The 26,680-nt window shown below is 36.3% G+C and overlaps 1 protein-coding gene across 4 annotated transcripts; it reads left to right on the top strand.

Annotated features, from left to right (window-relative positions):
- On the top strand, window positions 1-26,680 carry LOC128989718 (testis-expressed protein 10-like). Of its 4 annotated transcripts, XM_054411731.1 has the most exons (12): window positions 82-266; window positions 3,051-3,276; window positions 7,082-7,288; window positions 8,618-8,942; window positions 13,026-13,153; window positions 15,091-15,175; window positions 15,642-15,745; window positions 16,497-16,737; window positions 17,538-17,736; window positions 21,311-21,465; window positions 26,144-26,327; window positions 26,596-26,680. In XM_054411731.1, the coding sequence occupies exons 2-12, from the start codon at window positions 3,082-3,084 to the stop codon at window positions 26,657-26,659; spliced, it is 1,887 nt and encodes a 628-aa protein (XP_054267706.1). In that variant the 5' UTR covers window positions 82-266; window positions 3,051-3,081; the 3' UTR covers window positions 26,660-26,680. The 4 variants fall into 4 exon arrangements, with proteins under 4 accessions (XP_054267705.1, XP_054267706.1, XP_054267703.1 ...); XM_054411730.1 differs by lacking the exons at window positions 82-266; window positions 7,082-7,288 and adding an exon at window positions 1-75; XM_054411728.1 differs by lacking the exon at window positions 7,082-7,288.

Here is a 26,680-nt window from a genome sequence, read left to right as displayed (position 1 = left end):
CAGTGGTCAGCCCAGCCTCAGCCCTCAGGCCAGGCCTCAGCCAGCAAGCACAGCGCAGCCAGCCCAGCAGACTAGGTAGGAAGGAAGGAACTAGGACTAGGACTAGCCTAGGCTAGACGGCTAGACCATAAGTTACACCATTCCATAGGGCAAGGGCATAGACTGATAGACTCAGAAGAGTTAAGAAAAGACAAGAAAGAGCAAGCGAAAATTAATTAGTGGTTTGGATTCAACCAGCAACTAAGTTACCTAACCCTCTATAACTGGTAAACTTAACCACCAGTAACTTAATTTATTTACTAACTTATATAAATATTATATTGCATGCCTTCCGTCAATAATTAGGCCTAATAAGCTTAAGGTTTCAAATTTCACTTTTTGCCTGAGTTAGACCCAACCCAATAGGCTAAAGAATTGCACAGAAATTTACCAAAATTACATTAGGGCCTAGAAGTTGGTGCGAGACTGGACCTGAATAGTGAATAGGCCTAGTGAGTAAGTCAGGTCTTGCCTTTTTCCATCCCCATGTTAAAGTTGTTGCCAGGTTTTTAATAAAATTTGTCTTATGTTTAGTTGATGTGAGCCATCTACAGATTGCGCTGATCTAAATTAAGTATACTGATTTCTGCCGATTACACGATAGTTCTTACCAAGTCAAAACGATGTAATGACTTATTATGAGCTAAGTAGGTTATATAGTTACCTATAGCGGGTACAGTTTCTTAACTGGGCTATGCTAATATCGATTGAAACTATCGATTCGATTAGTAAACCTTTGTGCGATTTTACACCATCAGCAAGTTTGGTTGGTTAGGTTAGGTTAAGATAGTTTAATTTGGGGTCTGACTTAAGGGAGGTACAAATGAGGCAACGATGACATCATAGTTTAATTAAAAATTCCTCCGTTAACAGCATTGTAGTTAGAGAGCACAGCGTGTAATTTTTACTTCATTATTAGGCCTAGTTAATTATAAAATTAAGAAAAATTAAAAATTAATCTTAACATTTTTCTATTATTAAATTAAACTGTCATAACCTAAACAAACTAACCAAACGTGCTGATAATGAAAAAATCGAATGAAGGCTTAGGCTACTAATCTAAAAAATAGTTTTTTCATAAAATAAAAATTAAATGCCTTAATTTAATTTCTTAATTATAAAATTAAACTGTCATAACCTAACCAAACCAACCAAACTTGCTGATATGAAAAAAAAATTGTTGACAAAAAGTTAGTGCTGCCAGCGAGATTCGAACACGGCACCTTCGGATTATCAGCCCGACACGCTATCCACTACACCACCGAGGCCGATGACTGAATTCCGTATCGTTGCGGTAATGGTGTTTCCTCAAGAGGAGATCTGACAGCTGACGTCATCGAAGGCTCTTCTGTACCTCCCTTGAGTAAATACCGTTTAATTTGATAATAAATATATTTAAAAATATCGATAATTAATCAATATTTTCAATTTGATAGTTTCAATCGATATTAGCATAGCCCAGTTAAGAAACTGTACCCCCTATAGCAACTGTTATGACCCAGCAACTGTGTCAGAAAAAAAATAATAAGGCACAAAATAGAGTTTTAGACACTACATTAGCAATGAATACACAAACTATAAAGAAGAACAGGTCCTATGGACAATATTCTAATAGTATTTTCAAATTTGGCGCGCGAAATATCTGTAGTTCTGCACTGAACCACCACTCAGCGCTGTAGTCAAGTTTAGCACGCGGTGAAGTGCGAGAGAGAGGGACATACACTGTTTTCGTCCCCTGTGGGCCAGGCCACGAGAGAAAGAGAGAGGGGGCGAAAACAGTGTATGTCGCTCTCTCTCGCACTTCACCGCGTGCTAAACTTGACTACAGCGCTGAGTGGTGGTTCAGTGCAGAACTACAGATATTTCGGGCGCCAAATTTGAAAATACTGTTAGAATATTGTCCATAGGACCTGTTCTTCTTTATAGTTTGTGTATTCATTGATATTAGCGCAATGTGTGACTGGCTCACACATCTACATTCATTTTTAGTAAAAAATTGTTGACAGCTGATCCATATAGATGGCATGTCTTCTTCTATATCCAATCTAACAAAAAACCACTAAGTGGTAACACTTTCCCCGCCAAGTCAGCAATCCAAAAAAGATAATAAATCATTGCTTTTTTCCGCCAAGAAAAACAATGTAGGCCTAATGTATGGCATGTTAAATAAAGATGGCCGACTTTGGCAGATTTTTGCTTGGTTTTTTCATGTGAGTTACGTTCGAGGATTAATACTGTTAAAACAAACTGAGCTGACGGAATTGAACTACAATTGATTACTGCTGCTTCTACTGTTCTGTTAATAACAACTTATGTTTTTATTTAATTATATAGCCCGTGGTTCAAAGAATACTTGCATGTGGTGGCCTACTTAGCACCAATTTATAGTTTACTTAAAATTCGGGCAGAAATTAAAATTTTTTTTATATTTTGTAGGGTTACTTATGTTAGTTTTTTTTTTAAATTTATATAAAAGACATATCCTTCCAATATAAAGAATAAAATAAACCATCTCTTGTAAGCATTTTATTGAAATAAATTAAAGGGCCATTTTTAGTTAAATTAAAAATGATTATAAACAGTTTGGGTGTAATATATAGACCACGGCACAACAACATCTCATTTCATTTCGAACAATAATATTGTTTGTCTAAAAAAATGAAATTGAAAGTAAACACTTTTTAGCTTTGGACTAGGCTTAAGTAAATTTTGTCATCACAATACCATCATCAGACATGAAAATATCAGCTGAAGCAGTGTCGTCAAAGTTTGAACATAACATACACAGATATTTCCTAGAGAGAGAGAGAAATCTTTATTAACAATCTTCAATATTGTGGATTAAAGTCCACAAATGGATAAATGGAGTCCTAAGTACATTAAGATTAATAGGACTAATTACAATAATGCACAGACCAGTCACACACACGGTACTGGTTGACATTGTCTCGATCCTTGCAAGACGCTGACACTTACAAGTGATTTAAAATAAATATATATTTTTGTTTCAGGAACCCCCCTTATTTTCGGTGAAGTTTCATCATGGGAAAAGCTGGGTATAAGAGATTTAAAAAGCAAGAAAAAGCCAAAGTTAAACTGAAAGGGAACAAAACTATACTACCGAAGGGTCAAAATGTAACAGATACAAACTTCAAAGTGAAGAAAATCATTGTAAAAGAGCAGTTAAAAGAACATGGAGAAAACGAGTTACTAACTAAAAAGCATTTAAGTATTAAGGTTAGTTTTTTCTTCAGCATTAAGATAAGAAAGTCTTTTGAATCCTAGGCTATCTAGGCTATTTTAATGATTGAACCATTGAAATCATTATTCTGTGATAAGTGTCATAGCGTATCTCTTTTTTAGCCAACCTATTTCACTTTATGATAAACATTTTGTGACTGGATATTTATTAGCCTAATATTTTCATTTTTAGTAGCTCTTATTTTGGCAAAATAACTTAATTCAACTGTGGAGACTCTATAACACCAAAACTCTATTGTATGGGTTTAAACTTTTTGTTTTACTGTAAGCCTACAGCCACATGGGCGTTTTTTTCACACACACAAACGAACACAGCATAAAACACAAACAATATGAAAAGCATTAAATGTAATGGGAAATGCCACACCCATTGTTGTTTCACGCAGTAGTGGGCATGTATTCGTTTTAACGCTGCTCAAATTTTTGATGTATTTTCTTGCTGTGCTCGTGCGTTAAAAATGCCCATGCATGTGTCCGTAGCCTTAGTTTCCAGAAAACAACATCTTAATTTAACAGGTCTAATTTGCTCTAATTGTCAATTAGTTTGTCACTGTTTTAACATTGCTGTTGACAGTATGGTAAACTTTTTTTTTAAACAGTTAAGTCAGGACTACCTATATGTATTTACATAATTAGGCCTACATATATTTTTGATGTAAAAGATCCCAAAACCTTTGTCAACAATCAATGCCATTTAAATTTAAATTAAAAAGCCTAAAGCTGGGTTTTCCTAGACGCGGAGTCGGCCAGCGGAGAGCGGACAACGGAGAGCGGAATTGAAATTAACATGGCATTCCGCTCCGCTGCTAGGAAAACAGTAACATTAAATTACCTAAGACCAGCTGAGTCCGCTCTCCGCGTTCCTCTCTCCGCTGGCCGACTACGCGCCTAGGAAAACCCGGCTTAAAATAGGTAGGCCTACAGTATGGACAAAATCTGTATTTTCAAAACCTAAATAATGACTAAACTCTAGATAGAAATATGTTCATGGCGTTGATTGTTAACAAAGATTTCATGATCTTTTAAATCAAAAATATTTTTTTACCCTATTTTTTGACAGGAGTGTGGGTAGGGGGTGACTTTCTATCTGTCCAGTTAAAAAATAAGACTTGTTTCCATATTTGTAAAATTTGTGTTTTTTTTACATAAATCAAATTTTTGTAATACCTGCCATTTTGGCTAGAGGTGAGATATCTACCTCGGGTTTGCGTTCTCATTGATATCTTGTCTGAGCCGCCACAACTCCGGTATGAGACAAGAGGCTCTGGCTGGTCTGAGAGAGCTGATGGTAGCTCATGGGTCAGACATTATACTGCCCTCACTGTCTCCCCTGCTACAGGCTGTCACAGTATATAAAGAGAGTGAACTAACATTGTACCTCTTATAGGAGTTGATATCTCGTCTGAGCCACCACAACTCTGGTATGAGACAAGAGGCTCTGGCTAGTCTGAGAGAACTGATAGTAACTCATGGGTCAGACATTATACTGCCATCACTGTCTCCCATGCTACAGGCTGTCACAGTATATAAAGAGAGTGAACTAACATTGTACCTCTTATAGGAGTTGATACCTCGTCTGAGCCGCCACAACACTGGTATGAGACAAGAGGCTCTGGCTGGTCTGAGAGAACTGATAGTAACTCATGGGTCAGACATTATACTGCCATCACTGTCTCCCATGCTATAGGCTGTCACAGTATATAAAGAGAGTGAACTAACATTGTACCTCTTATAGGAGTTGATACCTCGTCTGAGCCGCCACAACACTGGTATGAGACAAGAGGCTCTGGCTGGTCTGAGAGAACTGATAGTAACTCATGGGTCAGACATTATACTGCCATCACTGTCTCCCATGCTATAGGCTGTCACAGTATATAAAGAGAGTGAACTAACATTGTACCTCTTGTAGGAGTTGATACCTCGTCTGAGCCGCCACAACACTGGTATGAGACAAGAGGCTCTGGCTGGTCTGAGAGAGCTGATGGTAGCTCATGGGTCAGACATTATACTGCCATCACTGTCTCCCATGCTATAGGCTGTCACAGTATATAAAGAGAGTGAACTAACATTGTACCTCTTATAGGAGTTGATACCTCGTCTGAGCCGCCACAACACTGGTATGAGACAAGAGGCTCTGGCTGGTCTGAGAGAACTGATAGTAACTCATGGGTCAGACATTATACTGCCATCACTGTCTCCTATGCTATAGGCTGTCACAGTATATAAAGAGAGTGAACTAACATTGTACCTCTTATAGGAGTTGATACCTCGTCTGAGCCGCCACAACACTGGTATGAGACAAGAGGCTCTGGCTGGTCTGAGAGAACTGATAGTAACTCATGGGTCAGACATTATACTGCCATCACTGTCTCCCATGCTATAGGCTGTCACAGTATATAAAGAGAGTGAACTAACATTGTACCTCTTATAGGAGTTGATATCTCGTCTGAGCCACCACAACTCTGGTATGAGACAAGAGGCTCTGGCTGGTCTGAGAGAACTGATAGTAACTCATGGGTCAGACATTATACTGCCATCACTGTCTCCCATGCTACAGGCTGTCACAGTATATAAAGAGAGTGAACTAACATTGTACCTCTTATAGGAGTTGATACCTCGTCTGAGCCACCACAACTCTGGTATGAGACAAGAGGCTCTGGCTGGGTCAGACATTATACTGCCCTCACTGTCTCCCATGCTATAGGCTATCACAGTAGACAAGGATGAACTAACATTGTACCTCTTGTAGGAGTTGATATCTTGTCTGAGCCACTACAACTCTGGTATGAGACAAGAGGCTCTGGCTGGTCTGAGAGAACTGATAGTAACTCATGGGTCAGACATTATACTGCCATCACTGTCTCCCATGCTATAGGCTATCACAGTAGACAAGGATGAACTAACATTGTACCTCTTGTAGGAGTTGATATCTCGTCTGAGCCACCACAACTCTGGTATGAGACAAGAGGCTCTGGCTGGTCTGAGAGAACTGATAGTAACTCATGGGTCAGACATTATACTGCCATCACTGTCTCCCATGCTATAGGCTATCACAGTAGACAAGGATGAACTAACATTGTACCTCTTGTAGGAGTTGATATCTCGTCTGAGCCGCCACAACACTGGTATGAGACAAGAGACTCTGGCTGGTCTGAGAGAGCTGATGGTAGCTCATGGGTCAGACATTACACTGCCATCACTGTCTCCCATGCTATAGGCTGTCACAGTATATAAAGAGAGTGAACTAACATTGTACCTCTTGTAGGAGTTGATATCTCGTCTGAGCCACCACAACTCTGGTATGAGACAAGAGGCTCTGGCTGGTCTGAGAGAACTGATAGTAACTCATGGGTCAGACATTATACTGCCATCACTGTCTCCCATGCTATAGGCTATCACAGTAGACAAGGATGAACTAACATTGTACCTCTTGTAGGAGTTGATATCTTGTCTGAGCCACCACAACTCTGGTATGAGACAAGAGGCTCTGGCTGGTCTGAGAGAACTGATAGTAACTCATGGGTCAGACATTATACTGCCATCACTGTCTCCCATGCTATAGGCTATCACAGTAGACAAGGATGAACTAACATTGTACCTCTTGTAGGAGTTGATATCTCGTCTGAGCCGCCACAACACTGGTATGAGACAAGAGACTCTGGCTGGTCTGAGAGAGCTGATGGTAGCTCATGGGTCAGACATTATACTGCCATCACCGTCTCCCATGCTATAGGCTGTCACAGTATATAAAGAGAGTGAACTAACATTGTACCTCTTGTAGGAGTTGATATCTCGTCTGAGCCACCACAACTCTGGTATGAGACAAGAGGCTCTGGCTGGTCTGAGAGAACTGATAGTAACTCATGGGTCAGACGTTATACTGCCCTCACTGTCTCCCCTGCTACAGGCCGTCATGGGCCTCACAGTGGACAAGGAGAGCGACGTCCGTACAGATACTATCAAACTGCTGGCAGCTGTCTTTACTCGGGTAAGTTTCTGAAGAGTTAGATGTAGCTACGTAAAATTTAACTCCTTCTCTACACTCATAATGATAGGTCTTTGATTTTGAGACTGCTATGAGTGTTTCCACTCAAGCAAAAGAAAAATCCTACTAACCGAGTTAAAAAAGCTATGTCTGGCTTGAATTTTCCTGTTTCATCCAAAGTAACATTTTTTACGTATAATGGTTTTTTTCATAAATATCTCTTCAATCCTTGCTATAATATAGGCCTACTGTATAAGATAGTTCAGGCAATTTGGGATGGATTTTATTGGAAAAGCAGGAAAAGAATTAAATCAGGTGTCAGAGTAAAAAATCTTGGTTTTATCCTACATCTCAGGGTAGTTCACGAATGTCTCGTTATTCTTCGATTACATTGCGTATACCTCATCATGTGACCACAGCTTATGGCAGGGCTTTTGTTGTTACCGCTTGTCGTCTGTGGAACGGCCTACCCCTACACATTAAGACCCTTGAAAAACGTTCCCAGTTTGTGGCGGCACTGAAAAAGCTCTATTTTGAGAAGATGGTCTCGGCTGGCGTGTCCTAGGGCTACTGTTACCTTGCGCGTTTGCTGATGCGTGTATGCGAGAGTGTGTGAATGTGTTTTTCTATTTGTTAAATTTTTATGTTTTTTTATAGATATGTAGGTACTTGAATTGTTAAATATTTTATGTTTAATTAGATTAAGTTATCCCTATGTTACATTATTTATGTTATATTTTTTAATGTCAGGTTAAGTGTAAGAAAGGGCCATGTGGCCCTAACTTTGCCTGAAAAAATAAAGGATTTTTCATTTCATTTCATTTCATTTTTACATCTGGTTTAAATTTTAATCACCCACATGGTCTAAAATCCTGCATTTTGAAACACTGACTGCAACACTAGGTGCATATTTTAAGCTGAATTTGAGTGAAATATATGAATTTGAGTAGCCTAGAATAAAGTGATATGATCTGTGTAGATTTGTTGATTAAGATCAACCATTTCAGCTGAATGGTTCCGTTTCAAAGCCATGTACAAAATAGGTTACCTATGGTACTTTTACTATATTAAACAATTGGCCTACAAAAGAAAAATACACCAATTGCTTCTGTCTGCAATCAAAAAGGACTAGACAAACAGGTTGGGAGTTGTTTGCAGAGTATGAATATGTGTGTAGTTATATATACAGTTGAGTAAATATGTGTATTTGTCATACTTGTATGGCTCTCTGAACTTTCCGGATTCATAACCAAACGACTCTAAACAAGAGCAAGTATATCAAAATATCATGTAATTTCTAATGTTTAACAAACATTATTTTAAATTTCACAGGTAGAAGAAGATGAGCTGGCACCTTTATACCCTTCTGTTGTTTGTCACCTAACCTGCGCGATGACCCACATAGAGCCAGCTGTACGTAACGACTCGCTATTGCTGTTAGACACAATGTTGGCAACACTGCCAAGACTGACAGCCAATCATACGCAAGCACTGCTGCCACACTTCCTGGACTTAATATCACACCGAGGCGGAGACACGGGGACCCGAGCGCTCTCTCTACACCTAGAGGGGAAGGTTACATCAGACAAGTGGCGAGGCAAAGTCATTGGACGATTGAACAAACTGTTCACTGTGATTTCAGAACACTCTGTGGGAAGTGAGTAAAATCTATACAGTTGACACTGATTGCACATACAACTACCATATCTTATGCTAAAATCAAGACCGTTAGATCAGGGGCGGCTCCAGGATAGATTCTCGGGGGGGGGGGGGGGGCATCCAGTGGCTATGGCTTCTCCGGGGGGGCCTGGGGGGTATGGAATTCCCCCCATCAAAAGGGGAGGTCCGCAAAAATTTTGAAACATATGTGTTCAATATTGCTGTTTTAGGCTATCTAAAAGTGCTGGCCGTAACTTCATAAAATTCAGTTTACTCCAACATTTTTTAGTTGTTAGTACAGAAAATGATTTTTTGATCACAGGAAATGAAGTACACACCTTTAAAATAGTATATATTTAATGTTTTCTTTTAATCCACAAATATAAAAAAAATATTACTAAAAATAAACAAAAACATCTTAAAATATGTTTTCTTCTAAATAATATATTCCTAAGACGCAAGAGGCAATAAAACATAAATTTGTGCTGACATTTAGCTGAAAAAGCAGTGTTACAGAGAAACCCCTTACTAATTATAACATACTATTGTATTGTACTAAGTTTATGGGTAGATAGATATCTCTAAGACACAAGAAAATTTGATTCATAATATATGAAATGATTTACAACAAACTGTTGTCATTCAAAAGAGACTACTGTAGGGGTACAGTTACTAACCACAAAAAAACTAACCCTAGCCTATGTACATTTAAGTTTTAAAGACACAAGAAAATTACATTATAATAATAAACTGGTTTACAACAAAATGTAGTAATTTAAACGAAACTTCAAACCAGTTAACCATTAAAACAAAATAACCCTAACCTTAGTAAATATTTTACATATATTTAGGCCATATCTACATATAAATTAGGTAAGCCGATTCTTTGTGTCATAATTGTGGGTGACTGAGAAGTCATAGAATGACGGGAGAGGGCTCAAATTAAAGTTCTGGATCCCGTGACGGCGGGAAAAATAGTGCAATACCCAAAATTTTAACACAAAATTAGATATAACATAAAATGTTCTCCATAAGAATAGCATTAGAAACCATTTACTGCTGATTTTTGTTTACTTCAATAAAGCTGATCGTGATTTATCATTAAGCTGGTACGCAATATTAAATGTGGATGACTTTATTTGCCAGTCAATTCTGCAATGTAGCTTACTATATAAAACCAGGGATAACATTGCCTATAATAATTAAGACGTTTTAGTTACGCCATAGAATGTTGAAATAAATTATTTTACTGTGAAACTTTTCAAATTTGTGTATTTTTATTTGTAACCACAAGACAAGAACATAACCACATTGACTAAATAATTAACGATTCAAGATCAAATGTAGAACTTCTGCTTTGTTTTTATTTCAATACATATGTTCGAGATTTATTCTACACTTATTTCTTTGTAAATTTATTAACTTTTTTAATTTGAGATTTGTTTAATCAATATTTTGTATGAAGTGGAATAACCTCAACGGCTACTCTTAGAAAATAACCTGGAAATAAAGATGGAATAGGTTTGTTCGGGTAATATATTTGTTAATTAAGTAAGTACTATGACAATTCCAATATTTGTTGGAAAAAAAACAATATTGTTTGGAGGAGATTTTAAACAGGTACTGTCTGTTGCTCCAAGCAAAAAAGGTTAAAATAATAAATAGCCTAGCATCTATATATACAGGGTGGCTGAAAAGTAACTTGCACCTCCCCTTAACTTTTCAACCATTTGAGATATTTGAAATCGGTTTGCAGCAACCTTCTTAGATATGAGGGGCTACAATAATTATGGTCAATTTTGAAAATTTTGCCCTTAGGGGTAGTGGTGGTAGGGGGTAGCTCAAAATTTTCAAATGACAAGTATAGTCGAGTTTGGTATCATTTTACAGATCTTGACGAAACATAAAAATTGACATAAAGAAAACCAAAATTGGCTCACTAATAACAAAATGGCGCCCTAAAACGTTTCAAATCCAAATAACCATGAGGGTGGCAAAAAAATTAACTTGCACCCTCATTAACTTTTTAACTATTTGAGATATTTGAAATCAGTTTGCGGCAACTTGTTTAGATATGAAGGGCTGCAATAATTATGGTAAGCTTTGAAAATTTTGCCCTTAGGGGTAGCGGTAGTAGGGGTAGCTCAAAATTTTCAAATAGCAAGTATAGTCGAGTTTGGTATCATTTTGTAGGTCTTGACGAAACATAACAATTAACATAGAGGAAATAGAAATTGGACCATTAATACCAAAATGGCAGTTCAAAATTACTTTAAATAACCATTGTCTCAATCATTTTTAGCTGCCATTTTGTTATTAATGGTCCGATTTCTATTTTCTTTATGTTATTTGTTATGTTTCGTCAAGACCTGTAAAATGATACCAAACTCGACTATACTTGTTATTTGAAAATTTTGAGCTACCCCATACCCCCGCTACCCCTAAGGGCAAAATTTTCAAAACTGACCATAATTATTGTAGCCATTCATTTCCAAACAAGTTGCCGCAAACCGATTTCAAATATCTCAAATAGTTAAAAAGTTAAAGAGGGTGCAAGTTAATTTTTTTGCCACCCTCATGGTTATTTGGATTTGAAACGTTTTAGTGCGCCATTTTGTTATTAGTGAGCCGATTTTGGTTTTCTTTATGTCAATTTTTATGTTTCGTCAAGACCTGTAAAATGATACCAAACTCGACTATACTTGTCATTTGAAAATTTTGAGCTAGCCCCTACCCCCGCTACCCCTAAGGGCAAAATTTTCAAAATTGACCATAATTATTGTAGCCCCTCATATCTAAGAAGGTTACAGCAAACCGATTTCAAATATCTCAAATGGTTGAAAAGTTAAGGGGGGGTGCAAGTTACTTTTCAGCCACCCTGTATATATATATACTAGCTGTACCCGCGGGCTTTGCCCCGTTTAACTTCATAAGTGAGCTCGTTCTCATGGCTCAATCATCTTCTGGTTGAAGTTCGTTCGCTACGCTCACTCACCTTTAGGTTGGAGGTCGTTCGCTGCGCTCACTTGCCTTCATAGGTTAGCTCGTTCGCTACGCTAACTCGCCTCCAGGTTGAAGTTCGTCCACTACGCTCACTCACCTTTTGGTTGCAAATTAGCTGTTGTCATAAATATAAAAAAAATAATGGTGCTGCACCCTGTTGGTAATCCTTGTAACTTTAATGCTATTGAACATCATAGAACAGAACCAACTTGTTTAATTGAAACAGCTGTTAAGACTCATTATTTCCTTTTAAATATGAAAAATCATAAGGTTAACATGGGAAACTCCAGAGCCACTGGGGCGGAGCCCGAAAGCCCGATCAAAATAAAAAATACTTAGTTTTCCTATTTAATGCCCAAAGAATCAGAGTACCAAATTTCAGCCTCCTAGGTAAATGGGAAGTGGGAGAATTAGTGATGAGTGAATGAGTGAGTCAGTGAGTCAGTGAGGGCTTTGCCTTTTATATATATAGATAGATAAAAGGCAAAGCCCTCACTGACTCACTCACTCACTCATCACTAATTCTCCCACTTCCCATTTACCTAGGAGGCTGAAATTCGGTACACCGATTCTTTGGGCATTAAATAGGAAAACTAAGTAGTTTTTATTTTGATTGGGCTTTCGGGCTCCGCCCAGTGGCTCTGGATTTTTGCCTTTTCATATTTGACGAAGACAATTTCCAAAATTCCAATCAGGGATGCCCTTTTTATCACCATTAACCACAGACCAAACCTTAGTAAACCAGAATTTACCAGTAGAGTTAAACCTATGGAGGTATTCAAATTACAGTATTTATTGAAAATAACATAAAAAAATAAAAAATAAAACAACAAACTGTTGTGTACACAAAAGATATGGTGTACAGGGATATCTATTCTGTCTGACCCATAGATAATTTAATTCTGAGTTTGTTTAAATATTAGAATAATTTGTTTTACATTGAGCTTTTTAGGGACTTGCGTCCCTACAAGCCATTTAATATTTAAATTTGTTAAACCTAATATTATATTCCTTGAATGATTTGATGGGAGAAAGTATATGAGTCAGATTGCTGATACTGTTTTTTTTTTTCTTTTAGGTAAAAAAGAGAAAAAACAATCAGTGAAATGGCCATATGACAGACCTTTATATGTTGGTCTTTATGATCCAATTTCACAAAATAATAACTCCAATCTTGAAGAAGCTGCTTTGAGTCTACCAATTAAGGTGATTTGAAATGTATTTTACTGTGTGTAGTTTTATTGTTGCTCTCCCAATCAAAATAACTTTATGGAAGAAACTAGCTTGGACCCAAGGCTTCGCCTGCGATAGTGTTACAATCTAAATCAAAACATGTGACACAACTGGATGCTTGAACTTATCTAATATTTGTTTACCTTATCTTTTTGTTGATGTCTATGGCTTTAGTTCTCTTACGCTTTTGCTAATAATTATCCGTAGTGGCTTCGCCAACGATCACAAGGATAAGTTATTATAATTATTTGTTAACATTGTCTCACTGATAAGCGTATTGGCCACTTTTGTGCCTTCACGTTGCAAATCTGGAGTGAGACAATGTTAACATTGTCTCACTGATGAGCGTATTGGCCACTTTCGTGCCTTCACGTTGCAAATCTGGAGTGAGACAAAGTAATTAGATTGTCATTGATGAGCGTATTGGCCACTTTCGTGCCTTCACGTTGCAAATCTGGAGTGAGACAAAGTAATTAGAGTGAGACAATGTTGACATTGTCTCACTGATGAGCGTATTGGCCACTTTCGTGCCTTCACGTTGCAAATCTGGAGTGAGACAAAGTAATTAGAGTGAGACAATGTTAAAATTGTCTCACTGATGAGCTAATTGGCCACTTTGCTTTCTCAAATCAGTGAGAGAACATGTACATTGTTAGGTAACTGTAGGAAAAAACATTGTTTATCCACTGGCAATTAAGTTAAATAAATATTCTATTTTTGTTTTTTATATACATTTTTCATTCTACTGGTCTGCAATTCATCTGCCGAACTGTCAGGTGTAAAGAACAAATTACCATTTAAAATAATAGTTGTTAGCGCAGCAACGCTCGTCGGGTAATTGCTAGTTTTTAATATTAGTATGATATTACTATTTTAAAAATCAAGATCTCAGAGATATTAGCAGTAATTATTTTAGTTTTAAAAACAAGAGCTCGTCCCGTGGCCGAAAACGCAACCAAAAGTATGTTTTGTGCAAACTTCTCTACTTTCACCCCACGCTGTAAATAAAACATGTGATTCGAATTTCTTCCATTTGTTTTGATTTTCTGTTTATATTTTGTTGTTATTATGTCACCAGCATGGCAACCCATAAGACCCATGTTAATTTTGTTTAGTTTCAAACTAATTTTTTGTGCTTATATTTGGGATTCTGCATATCTGCAGGAAAATATCTTTCATTTAATACCAGCCGCATGTAATTCAGTCCAGTTGTATGGTAAGGCTAGCTGTCATAAGATTTGCAAAAGTTTTTTAGTATATAAGAAAGTTTGACATCCATTTCTAAATCGTACAGGCAATGGTTGGTTAACCATTTCTAAATTACTCATCACTATTTGCTTTTCAAAATCCTGATATTAGATCAACTCGTTAATTACAAGGCAAAAATGTGGTTAGGATTCTATTTTAAACTGTCGGTTCCCTAGATGCTGTTGGCTGTATGGGATATTAATTAACAACTGTGTCTAAGGAATATATCGGCCTTAGTCACTAACAAAGTAACAAAACTACAAGATGGTGTCACTCACCTCCATTCATACTTGGCTTAAAATACCTACACACATATGGCAGCCATTTCAGATTAAAGTATTAAAAAAGTAAAAGTATCTCAGTCATGAAAAAAATTATTTGGAATAATAACTCACTCATCCAACAATGTTCTTTTTGAGAAAAATTGGTAACAGCTGGTCCATATAGATGGGATCCCTACTTCAGTATCCACAGTCATTGGTATAGTGTAAGTTGTGTTTCTTGTGCCACGAGAACTCTTTCCAATTCTGATAAGTTTGCTATCGTAAAAAAAATCCTTAAAACCTCGCCCTTTATGCTTGTACTCATTGTCTATTAAATATTTCAGTTTCATGGTCAAACTTTTGTTCGGAGAATTATCTTAAACTATTTTAAATGTTTAGGACTACACAACCCTACTGATGCCTCTTTTACTTGACACATTCATTGAAGCTGTGCCTAAACAAGACCTTGAAGATCCTGAAACTGGTGAGTAGGCTCGCTTAAATGTAAAATATAATATAAATGAGTAATTTCAGACAGTTCCATTCAAAGTTCCAGTAAAGTTTGGGATTTTCTTTTATTGTTTTAGTTAGTTTTACTCTGTACACTTTACATTTTACTTACACCATTAGGCAAGAAGCATTTTGTAAAATTTGAAATAGTCTTAGAGTTAGTAAAATAAAAGGACGTAAATAGTAAACATCAAAACACACTCTTCATACCGGACGGAAACATACCTTGAACATTGTCTACAACCAATTGTTAAGGATGATAAATCTCTTTAAGAGTGTATATTCAAACCATGGCAAAAGGATACATTTATAACAGTGCCATATTTATTTAATCTGTGTAAAACATAGTAAATCTGTATTTCTATTTCTAATCAGAAATGACAGAAATCATTAAAGAATTGATAAAAACATACTGGATTGATTTTTTTTTTTTCTTCTAGGATGTGTAATAGGCCCTGACTCATTAGCCATTTTACAAACCATTGTTGAAGTTGTGTTGCATCTTTGGAATCTGTTAAAACTATCTTCGTTGGATGAAAACTTGGTAAGTTATTGGTAAGTTATTGAAAAACAACTTGTGTTAGGTTTAATATCTAGGTGAATGATGGCATGATCCATTATTTCTGAACAATTACTGAGCAATATTGTGTCATACCTATAAGGTGAAGCCAAAAATATATTGTTGATACACGTCTAACAAGTGTTTTCATACACCTCAATGTAATGAAATGCTAATGTTAGGCCTAATTGAAGCAGTTAAGATAAAATTATGTGGATTGCTCCCTAGAAATACTTGTTATAAGTAGCTTTTATCAAGGTAGTTATAGTATAGGCTTGCAAAGTGTGTTCCAACCTGTGGTATGCAGAAGCCACTGTGGTGGTAAGTGATGACATCACAAGTTCAAGTGTTTTATGTCAGTATTTTGTTGAGCTGGTGTATCAACATCATTTTGTTTTGTTTATTAGTAGTATGATGAGCACAATTAAAACTTTTTCACCCAGTTCTAAGTACTTCACTCAGGTATTCATTTATCAATATTGACAAAATTACCTTCTTGAAAAATGTCCATACTTATAGTCTCAAAATGGGTAGATATGGTAGGAAACAGTCAGTCTGGTTTGCAAAGCCATTATTATTTCTTTTGGAATAATAAAGATAATCCATTCATAAGAAAACCTCCTTGTGAATAAGTAGTGAGCAAATTATATTGTGTCTCGTGAAGTGGTGGCCACAATAAAAGGTTGGGAAACGCTGTAGACCACTCTTCACACTCTAGCCTAATTGTATTTTCCAGTCCGACTGGTTTGTCAAGACCTGGGGCAGTTCTGTGGTGACCAGGATGTTGGTAGGAAGGTTCCCGTACGCTCTCTCTGCAGGCAACCGCAAGAGACAACGTAACGCATCCCACGTGTTGTCAGCTCTACAAGTCACCAAGGAACAGTCGTGTCTGTTGCTCAATCTGCGACTCTGCCTGCTAACTTTCCTGCTCAGCAAGCCTGGTGATTTGTGGACAAGATGCATTGGGTTTATCAAACGTTAGTAGTTCTTTATGTTGGTCTTAGGTGGAGGCAGCTCAGGTTTGATCTAAAGCATATCCATATAAGATTACCTCTTTCCCTAAAAAGTTTTTGTAAGTTAATTCAAAATGCAGACTAAAGTAACTGCTTTAGTTAAAGGAAATAAAAAGGGTTCATTGACAAATAGAAAATGTTAGAATTAAATATGTTTAAAAAAACTCAATACCAAGTAATTGAAAAGGAAAAGTAGTGTTTGGTTTGGTCTTGACAATCTGTTTGGTTGATAAAATACCTTCACATTTTACTTAATCTTTTTCCAAACCGATTTGCTGAGGTTACCTGATGCTTTCACAAACTTTGCTGAAGCCTTTACCAGCTTTGCAAATGACTCTTCCAACTTTGATGAGGCTTCATCTAGCTTTGTTTCAGTACCCTTTTAAATAATTATAATTTTTTTTATTATTTAAGTAGTTTATGCCAACAAAATCATTTTTGACGTTTTGTAATCTTAAATCTAATCCCATCCTCAGGTAAGAAAGTACCTATATTATCTCAGTACCTTTTTTATTTCTTATATTGACTTCTGTTTACTTCTGTGTAATTTTTTTGCATCTTCCCAGCTTTGGCCGGATTTGTGTACTAATTTTGTTATATTTCAGGTACTTTCTTATCTGAGGACTGTATCAGATTTATTGTCCTGAAACGTTTTGAAAACTAGTTTTTTACCAATCCTGATGGAAAGTTTCCGCAATAATCCCTCAAATAACATCATTAACAAATCTGGAAATCCTGACATATTCTACTTGCTCACAATCCAGGTAGTTTAAGAGGAGGGTCGTCACTGCAGTCTGATGAGAAGGATGTGCTCTGCCAATGTCTAGAGGCTACATCAGAATCTTGTGACTCTACTCTGCTGGGAGTCTTGTCTAACTGTGGGATACTCAGTGACCCTGACAACACACGGGCTGCAGACTTCCTAACCAGGACTGCTCTTAGGTTCACTCATCCTCTTCACAGGTTGGTAAAGTAGTCTAGCCGATGTTGTATAAACTATTGTCTTGATACTGTCAAACATCCAACCTTTTGTTCAATCAGTAATTAATTGACGGCCCAAAGACAAATGGCATCTAGGTCTCATGCTGTACTGTAGGCTATCAGTATTTAAGTTTAAATTGATGATTTAATGTAGGTACATCTATGGAACTGTTATATTATACAGGAGCTTACTTAACAAACTTGTTATTCTAGACATTTATTGATGACGAAACCCCTGATGTTTTATGCATATCTGATCACTTTTTTAACCCTAGCGCCGGCAAACGCCGGACATACGGCGCGAACGGCCGCGGCCGAAATGGCAACGTCGAATATACAGCACCAATTCAGGCGTCGATGTTTATGCATTTTTTCAGCCGAGAATCCGTTAAAAACGCCTCAAAACTATCAAACGAAAATTCACGAGTTATAGTACTTATTTACAATACTTTTAAAATTTTTATATACCTCTTTGGAGTGATTTGAACTCTATGTAAAAGATCACGATCGCTTGTTATTGTTTTCGTTGTCTGCCGCTGCCGCTATAAACAGTAAACAGTGTCGATCGGCAACGTTTGGATGTGTTTTTGTTTATTTTTATGCATTTATTAGTGTTATTATTTGTAGTAAGTATTTAAATAAGGTGAATTAACATGTTAGTGGGTAATATGCACTATTTTTTAATATGGAAAAGAACTATAGAGATCGTTCAAGTGAATTGCGTGAACTGATTGAAGGGCCTAAGGGCCTATGATTATTTGGTACTAGTGCGGGGGTATGATTAACATAATAATAGGGCTATCAAACAAAATACACAAAATAAGCTATATAAACTATATATTTTTGGAATCAGCACACAATTTACAACAACTACAATTTACCTTATGATGATAAGTCTTACCTGCACTTAGCTACACGATGGAATATAAAAACATTTTATAAAAAAACTAGCTGTAACCCGCGGGCTTTGCCCCGTTTAACTTCTTAATTTTCAAGATTATCTCGTTCGCATGGCTCAATCACGTCCTGGTTGAAGTTTGTTCGCTACGCTCACTCACCTTTAGGTTGGTGCTCGTTCGCTACGCTCACTCACCTTTAGGTTGGAGCTCATTCGCTACGCTCACTCACCTTTAGGTTGGAACTAAGGTTAACATGGGAAACTCCAGAGCCACTGGGGCGGAGCCCGAAAGGATTTTTGAAATAAGAATATGCCTATATGTTAATCGGGAATGTGAGCTATCATCATGCTAAATTTCAGCCCAATCCGTCCAGTATTTTTCGAGTTTACTTTTCCCATACACACATACAGCAACCACCTCTTTTTTATAATAGTATATAGATTAATAATGCCTACAATTCGGAAAAACTAAAAAAAATTTTTTTGTGGTAACCATGTAAACCACCTATATTATTGTTCTTTGTCTTATTCTGAACAAAATGTTATATAATAATCCATAGTTATGTTGCTATTTCTAATTTTTATGATGGTTTAAAAATGATATTACATAATCAATAATATCCCTATGCCAGTACAGTGTTACACTAGTGCCAGCTCTAGGGTTAAACTTCATGAAATTGAGAGCCTAGTGATAAAAAATTTTGACTATGTGTCATCTTTCTGCAGAACAGAAACAGATGGTGGAGTTGTTGCTATTTCGTGCTGCCCACACCTGAAATATCGACCCCTTGATACTGTCAATTAGAGTGTGGAAGGAGAATGCGAATTATCGGCAATGTCAGTCGAAATCGGTTGTGACGATAAGTTGCTTGTCGTAGCCGGGTATAGACCACCGTCAGGATCATATGACATCTTCTTGGACCATATTGAAGACTGCTTAGATAAATATAATTTATAAACATTTATAAAAGTCATAAATATTTATTGTAATAACCAATTTCCATGAACAACTCTTACTTCATTGATCTCCAATGTTATTACCTTTACAAAAATGTTTACTTTTACTACATTTCTTGATAACACATTTTTTGTTTGAAATGTGTAGTGCAAAATCGTGAAACTTGCCATTTTATTGTTTTTGGGTCATCATAACTTTGTTAAAAAATGGTTATTAAAATCTTTTTACATTTCCATGTAGGGAAATACATTCCATACATTTTGTATATCTTGAATTTGACATGACAAGTTTTTGGTACATGCAGCAAAGTTTTACTTTCAAAATTAATAAAACAATTCATTTTTAATTTTTTTTTACCTAATGTCAATAATTACTGTTCATAATATTTATTTAGCCATTTTCAAATTCTTCATATTATTACAAACAATTCAAGTATACGGCTCAATAGGTTTGCTCTGTTGGTTTAGTTTATATGAGTTTTTGAAAGGCGAAAATGCCTTGCCACCAGAGGCGCCCAGAGGTGGGGTACTGTGGAACACAGGATTTTTTTTGGGGGGGAAGGCTTTTTTAGGGGGATTTTGGGGGGGGATTTTTTGTTAGCTGTCATAATAAATGTATAATTTTGTATAGGCAGCCCGAAAAAGTGTTTCTAAGTAGCTCACTATCAACACCAACAACATTTTGCCCATTTGTAATTAAGATTGCTTCTAAGAATGGTAAAAACGCACCTTGTCAGACAATCTTACTAATATTATAAATGTGAAAGTTTGTGTGTTTGTTTGTTTGTTTGAAGTTCAATCTTGCATTAACTACTGGACGGATTGGGCTGAAATTTGGCATGATGGTAGCTCATGTTCCCGATTAACATATAGGCATATCCTTATGTCAAAAATCCTTTCGGGCTCCGCCCCAGTGGCTCTGTAGTTCCTCATGTTAACCTTATGAGTATTCATATTTAAAGGGAATTAAATAATTTAGTCAGCTGGTTCAACTAAAAAAGTTGGTTCTATGATATGCAAAATCATTAAAGGTTTTAAGATTTACCAACAGGGTACAGCACTATATTTTTTTGCATTTATGAAAACAGCTAATTTTAACTAAGCAGCAACAACAAACTGTGATATGCAATGAGAACTGTCAAAGTAGGATTGTTTACAGTTGTGTTTATGTTTTTAATTTCATGAATAATTTTTGATATTTTGTGAACTTTTAATAATTTATTTTTCTCTATTGTTAGATGAAGTGGTGGAATATTATGGCTATGGTAGATGTGTTTTTACTATAATATACCGTAACTTTAAAGAAGCAAATTTTATCAAAATGTGTCCTTCCCCATTGCAAGTTCAAAGCTTGAGTTGAGTATAACTGCTATAAACATTTTTTTACTTATATGCCACCCCGTACGAAGGACGGGTACTCTGCTAGTCCTTAATATGTACTAGTGTAGAATTTTACTTGCTACATATGTTTTGGTGGTTCAAAACCATCTTTTGAGCAGTTCATCAGCTCATCAATAGTTTACTCAGAAACTTAAATTATGTTTATCTTATGCAGCCATGACGGTTTGCCAAATAAATAAACATCAGCTGGTCAAGTGGGTTGGATAGGTCTCTTCTTCTAATGCTGCCTAAATGTGTTTATTGGAGTATAAGATTGACTTATACATTTTAAAAGTAATGTTATAATTATTGGCATTGTAGTGATAAACACTTCACAACGTGGCTGGACTCCCTGCCAGGCCTGCTGTGTCGTCCGTCCGTGCCTTTATCAGCTGTTGTGAATGTCGCCAACATCGCCAGGTGTAAACACCCAGCACTCGTCAACAGTCTGGATGGCTGGATAGAGGAAATATTGGGTAAATTTAAAATGTAACAAGTATTTGTTGTCTTAGTCACAATTAAATGGGCTTAACATGTTGTGTAGATCCAAAATCTATACTATTATAAAAAAGAGGTGGTTGCTGTATGTGTGTATGGGAAAAGTAAACTCGAAAAATACCGGTCAGATTGGGCTGAAATTTGGCATGATGATAGCTCACATTCCCGATTAACATATAGGCATATTCTTATTTCAAAAATCCTTTCGGGCTCCGCCCCAGTGGCTCTGGAGTTTCCCATGTTAACCTTATGAGAAATGGAATTATTGAATCTTAACAGCTGTTTCAATTAAACAAGTTGGTTCTGTTCTATGATGTTCAATAGCATTAAAGTTACAAGGATTACCAATAGGGTGCAGCACTATTATTTCTTTTACATTTATGACAACAGCTAATTTGCAACCAAAAGGTGAGTGAGCGTAGCGAACGAACTTCAACCTGGAGGCGAGTTAGCGTAGCGAACGAGCTAACCTGAAGGCAAGTGAGCGCAGCGAACGAGCTCCAACCTAAAGGTGAGTGAGCGTAGTGAACGAGCTCCAACCTAAAGGTGAGTGAGCGTAGCGAACGAGCTCCAACCTAAAGGTGAGTGAGCGTAGCGAACAAACTTCAACCAGGACGTGATTGAGCCATGCGAACGAGATAATCTTGAAAATTAAGAAGTTAAACGGGGCAAAGCCCGTGGGTTACAGCTAGTATTGTAATAAAATTACAAGCTAATTTGTAGAATAGATAACAATTCATATTCAATAAACAGAAAATATTCAAATTTGATAATGTATATAAAAATTTTTTAACATGAAGAACTCTCCCCACACCCAGATGAACAGTCTTTGTATGGGGATTTTTTTCCTGTGTACTGTTGTTCTAAAGCCACTTATGTATCATTGTTATTGTTACTAGTGTACATGTTGCTAGAATTCGAGCAATTGCAAAGTATTACCAGAATGATTTAAGTAATTAAGTATCAGATCATGTTTATCTTCGTTATTGATAAACCTAAAGCAATCCGGCCGGGATTCTCCGTCTTAAAATGCCTCGTTGTACAGGCAACACAGGTCATGATAGAGGACTAATTGAGAACGAAAAGTCGTTTTGGGGTAGTGTTAAAGGACGCATTTGTAACCTAACAGTTGAGTTTGTCCAGGGTCAGGTGCTGACTGTGATTAAGCCTATTACCATGGATTAAAAGAAGTACTCCTTTTATCAATCATATCAATATCAATATCAAGTATTGATATAAGTATATTGATATAAGTACTCCTTTTATCTATGCTATTACGCAGCACACTGTTCTGTAGCTGCGGTCGTTATCACGATTACGCCTCCTGTCTATGCTTCGTTGTCGTCGCGTCGGAGGCATTAAAAAAACAACAAATAAACAAATTATAGCTACACAAAACAACGATGAATGCACAAATTTAAATTACAATCATGCTAACACGACCCGTCGTAGCGACACAAAACAACGATAAATATACACACAAATTTAAGATACAACCATGCTAATTCGATCAGTCTTTGGGGTTATGTTTACACAAACTCAAATAGTAAATAAATGTACTCAATGCGTTTCATTGAATTGAAAAATAAATAACAGCAATTAAATTATACAGCTGATCAAAATGTAAACAATTATGTTCTTCATAAGGATAACATGGGAACGTTCAAAGCCACTGGGGCAGAGCCCAAGGGATTTTTTCAAAAATGTAAGGCCAGTTTGCAAATCTACACGACACGCTCTTTCCAATGAGACGTCAATGGATAAAATCGGTTAAGAAATTGCGGAGGAGTTCAACCGACAAAGTTTCATGTAGCGTATTAATTATATAGATTTTGTAATAGATTATCCTATCCTATTCTATCTTAGTATATTTGAAAAAGCACAAACAAGAAAAAACTAAGTCCAGACAGGAAAGAAAGTTTCATGTATTAGACAAAATCAAAATACCTTTTTATGGGTCCCTTTTATTCCCCCTCATACAAAGGATTCTTGTTGCTTGTTTTCAATCAGCAGTCAATCTGATTAAAATCAATAATTTATAAATAATAACTGTTTAAAATACCATGTTTTTAATCACACTATAAATCATTAACTAATTTATTCTTTCCGCATATAGATTGTCTAGACAATTAGTGATTGTAAATATGTTGTAGCTATGAAAATACTTGTAAGATTTAAAACGAAATGCAATAGCTAATCTTCGCCTATTGAATTATTAGATATTTTAACCTCAATTAGGAAATAGGCTATAGATGTAAATCAAACAAACTGTGAATATGTTTGTTTCCTATTGAGAGCTACCCCCTCTTTATTATTACCTATTGCATGTGCACCTCGCTTTTCGTTTTAATTTATCCATGTTTTTGCATCCTGGATTGATAAAGAGTATTAATAATAGGTTAAATACCTTATACAGTCCACTCTTGGTAATTCAAACACTTCATAATTCAAAACTTTCGATAATTCAAAATGAAGGCTCAGTCCCTAGAGAATCTCTCAATATTTCAAATTTTTACCATGCATTTTGATACACTCGGTATTTCAAAATCCAAATAGAGGGCAGGTCAATTTGCAACACGCAGTAATTCGAAGTTTTGTCGGAAAAACACTCTATAATTCGAAGTAACTCAGTAATTCGAAGTTTCGTCAGTTAACACTCTATAATTCGAAGTCATGCTGTAATTCGAAGTTTCGTCGAAAAAACACTCTGTAAATCAAAGTCACGCAGTGATTCGAAGTTTAGTCGGCAAAACACTCTATAGTTCGAAGTGATCTCTTCCTGTTATAACAGGAAACTATACAGTACAGTACATCCTGTTCCCATGGTAGGCTAGTGTTGGACGTTTTGATGTTTGTTTAGTTAGAGCAGTAGTCTGAGTTAGTTCGCTGACTTGTTTTTCTAATCTGGCAATCCGATCACTAGATTGCGCGACATCTCCTTGAGCACAAACGTAGTTGTCGACAGCTGATAGTTCAGCTATTTGGCGAAATATATAGCGCTAAATAACAGATTTCTTTGCAATTACAGTAACTGAAAAATAAGCCGGTGATTGTTTAAAAGTGTACTAAAATACTGTACGATGTTTTATTGTAACGTGCTGTACCTTTGTATGTATTAAACAAATGAACTCTCTGTAATTTGAATGGTTTATTTTTCTCCCGATAAATCAAACTCTTGATAATTCAAATTTATATGCTTGGCCCACCAATTTCGAATTATCAAGAGTCTACTGTATACGTCTTCAATACTAGTCGTATTTTTTTATGACTATAGTTTCGAGGCAAACTGATATTGTCAAATCTTCTTGTTAATTACTGTTAAAGCATTGGCCTTTAACAGTAATTAAAAAAGACAGAAGATTTGACAATGGGGCTGTTTGCCCCAAAACTATAGTCATCAAAAAGACGGCTTGGATTGAAGACGTAAATAAGGTATTTAACCTATTATTAGTTTTGTTTTAAATCTTACAAGTATCATCTTAGATACGACATATTTACAATCACAAATTGTCTAGACAATCTATAAGTGGAGACAATAAAATAAATTATTTAATAGTTTTAGTGTGATTAAAAACGTTCTATTTGAAAATGTTTTTTTTATTTATAAATTATTTTCTACTTTTTTAGTCTTTAATATGTAAATAATAAATATGTTTAAACTATTTTAATCATCCATATCAGATTAAGACAGAGGCACAGGGGAAATGTTTAATGGCACAAATACATTATACATTCTTTAGAAAAAAATTTAATTTTTGGCATGGGTGCAAATCAAATGTCCCATATCTCAGGTTTAGGTAAATGTCGCTTGGTTCCTTTATGCATAACACCGTCCATAGATTATTACAGTACATAACCAAAACCTTTTTTTGTAGTCAGATGTTTTATCTTTAGGCTACTTTTAAATGTTTGGGGACCGAGCTTTGCTTCGGGAAAATTTGTTTACTCTGAGAGCAGTCTTAGTATTGCAGATACATTAATCCATTCCCACACTCCACACTGCTCGCCTTTACTACTTCCTTCACCACTCCCTACGTCGTGGACCTTTTTCCCTCCCTTCCCATAGCATTTTAGGATTGGAGATACATTAATATAATTGCCACAGACAGTTCCCACACTCTGCACTGCTAGCCTTAACTACTTCCTTCGCCATTTCCTACATCGTGGACCTGTTTCCCTCCCATCCCATAGTATTTTAGGATTGGAGATACATTAATCTAATTGCCACAGACAGTTCCCACACTCTGCACTGCTAGCCTTTACTACTTCCTTCACCACTTCCTACGTCGTGGACCTGTTTTCTTACCTTCCCATAGCATTTTAGGATTGCAGATACATTAATCTAACTGCTACAGACGGTTCCCACACTCTGCAATGCTAGCCTTTACTACTTCCTTCACCACTTCCTACGTTTTGGACCTGTTTCCTGTTTGGACCTGTTTCTCTCCCTTCCCATAGCATTTTAGTATTTTAGATACATTAATCTAACTGCTACAGACTCTTCCCACACTCCGCACCTACCCTGGCCTGGTGAACAGATAGACATACCTAGTCCTCTATGGTAATATTGTGCACCTACCCTGGCCTGGTGAATTATACCTCATTTTTATAACATTGACATCATTTTTCAGTATTAATTTTCGATGACTTTTACAGCTAATCTTCCAAGTATAAAAGTCACTGGAGACAAAAACGGAGACGGCAAGAAAATGATAGCGAACCTGTTGTACTGGGTTACTGACTTTGACGAGTTGATTGTCAAAACTCTGCGGGAGCTGATAGAAGGAGAGAAGCTCAGCAGAGAAGTGACAAACCATCTAGCAAACATTGTCTTGTTGAAGTATGTTTATCAACCCTTGGTAAAATAAAATTTTTTCGCTTTTTGTATAAACTGCAAATGAATATGAACTATTTTCATTTCCTCATGATTTGTGATTCAATTAACCCATTGTGCATATGGGTTTTTATTTTTTAATTAAAGTGTAACACGGTGTAAAGTGTACGTTTTTTATGTCTCTCCTTGAAAAAAGCATTTGGAATATATGATACTGCTGTTCAAAAATATCTGTCTAAATATGTAATATTTAATGGAATTACTTTTGTTTCAGGACTGAAAACATTGAAGATGACAGTGAAAAGAGAATGTTTGGGGAAATATTGTGTAAAGTGTAATAAACATTTATACCTTTTTAA

This window comes from Macrosteles quadrilineatus, unplaced genomic scaffold, assembly GCF_028750875.1.
Source record: "Macrosteles quadrilineatus isolate MER2022 unplaced genomic scaffold, UCM_ALF_1.0 Scaffold_3__2_contigs__length_128488019, whole genome shotgun sequence".
Classification (NCBI taxonomy): Eukaryota; Metazoa; Arthropoda; class Insecta; order Hemiptera; family Cicadellidae; genus Macrosteles; species Macrosteles quadrilineatus.
Note: the sequence above shows the minus strand (reverse complement) of the source record. Positions and strands in the feature narration are given on the sequence as shown.

Bases quoted from the DNA above. Each gene is read 5' to 3' on its own strand.
- LOC128989718 (XM_054411731.1), top strand. From the start codon at position 3,082: ATGGGAAAAGCTGGGTATAAGAGATTTAAAAAGCAAGAAAAAGCCAAA. The intron at 3,277-7,081 runs GTTAGTTTTTTC...TACCTCTTGTAG, and splicing joins AAAAGCATTTAAGTATTAAG to GAGTTGATATCTCGTCTGAG. The intron at 15,746-16,496 runs GTAAGTTATTGG...TGTATTTTCCAG, and splicing joins CTTCGTTGGATGAAAACTTG to TCCGACTGGTTTGTCAAGAC.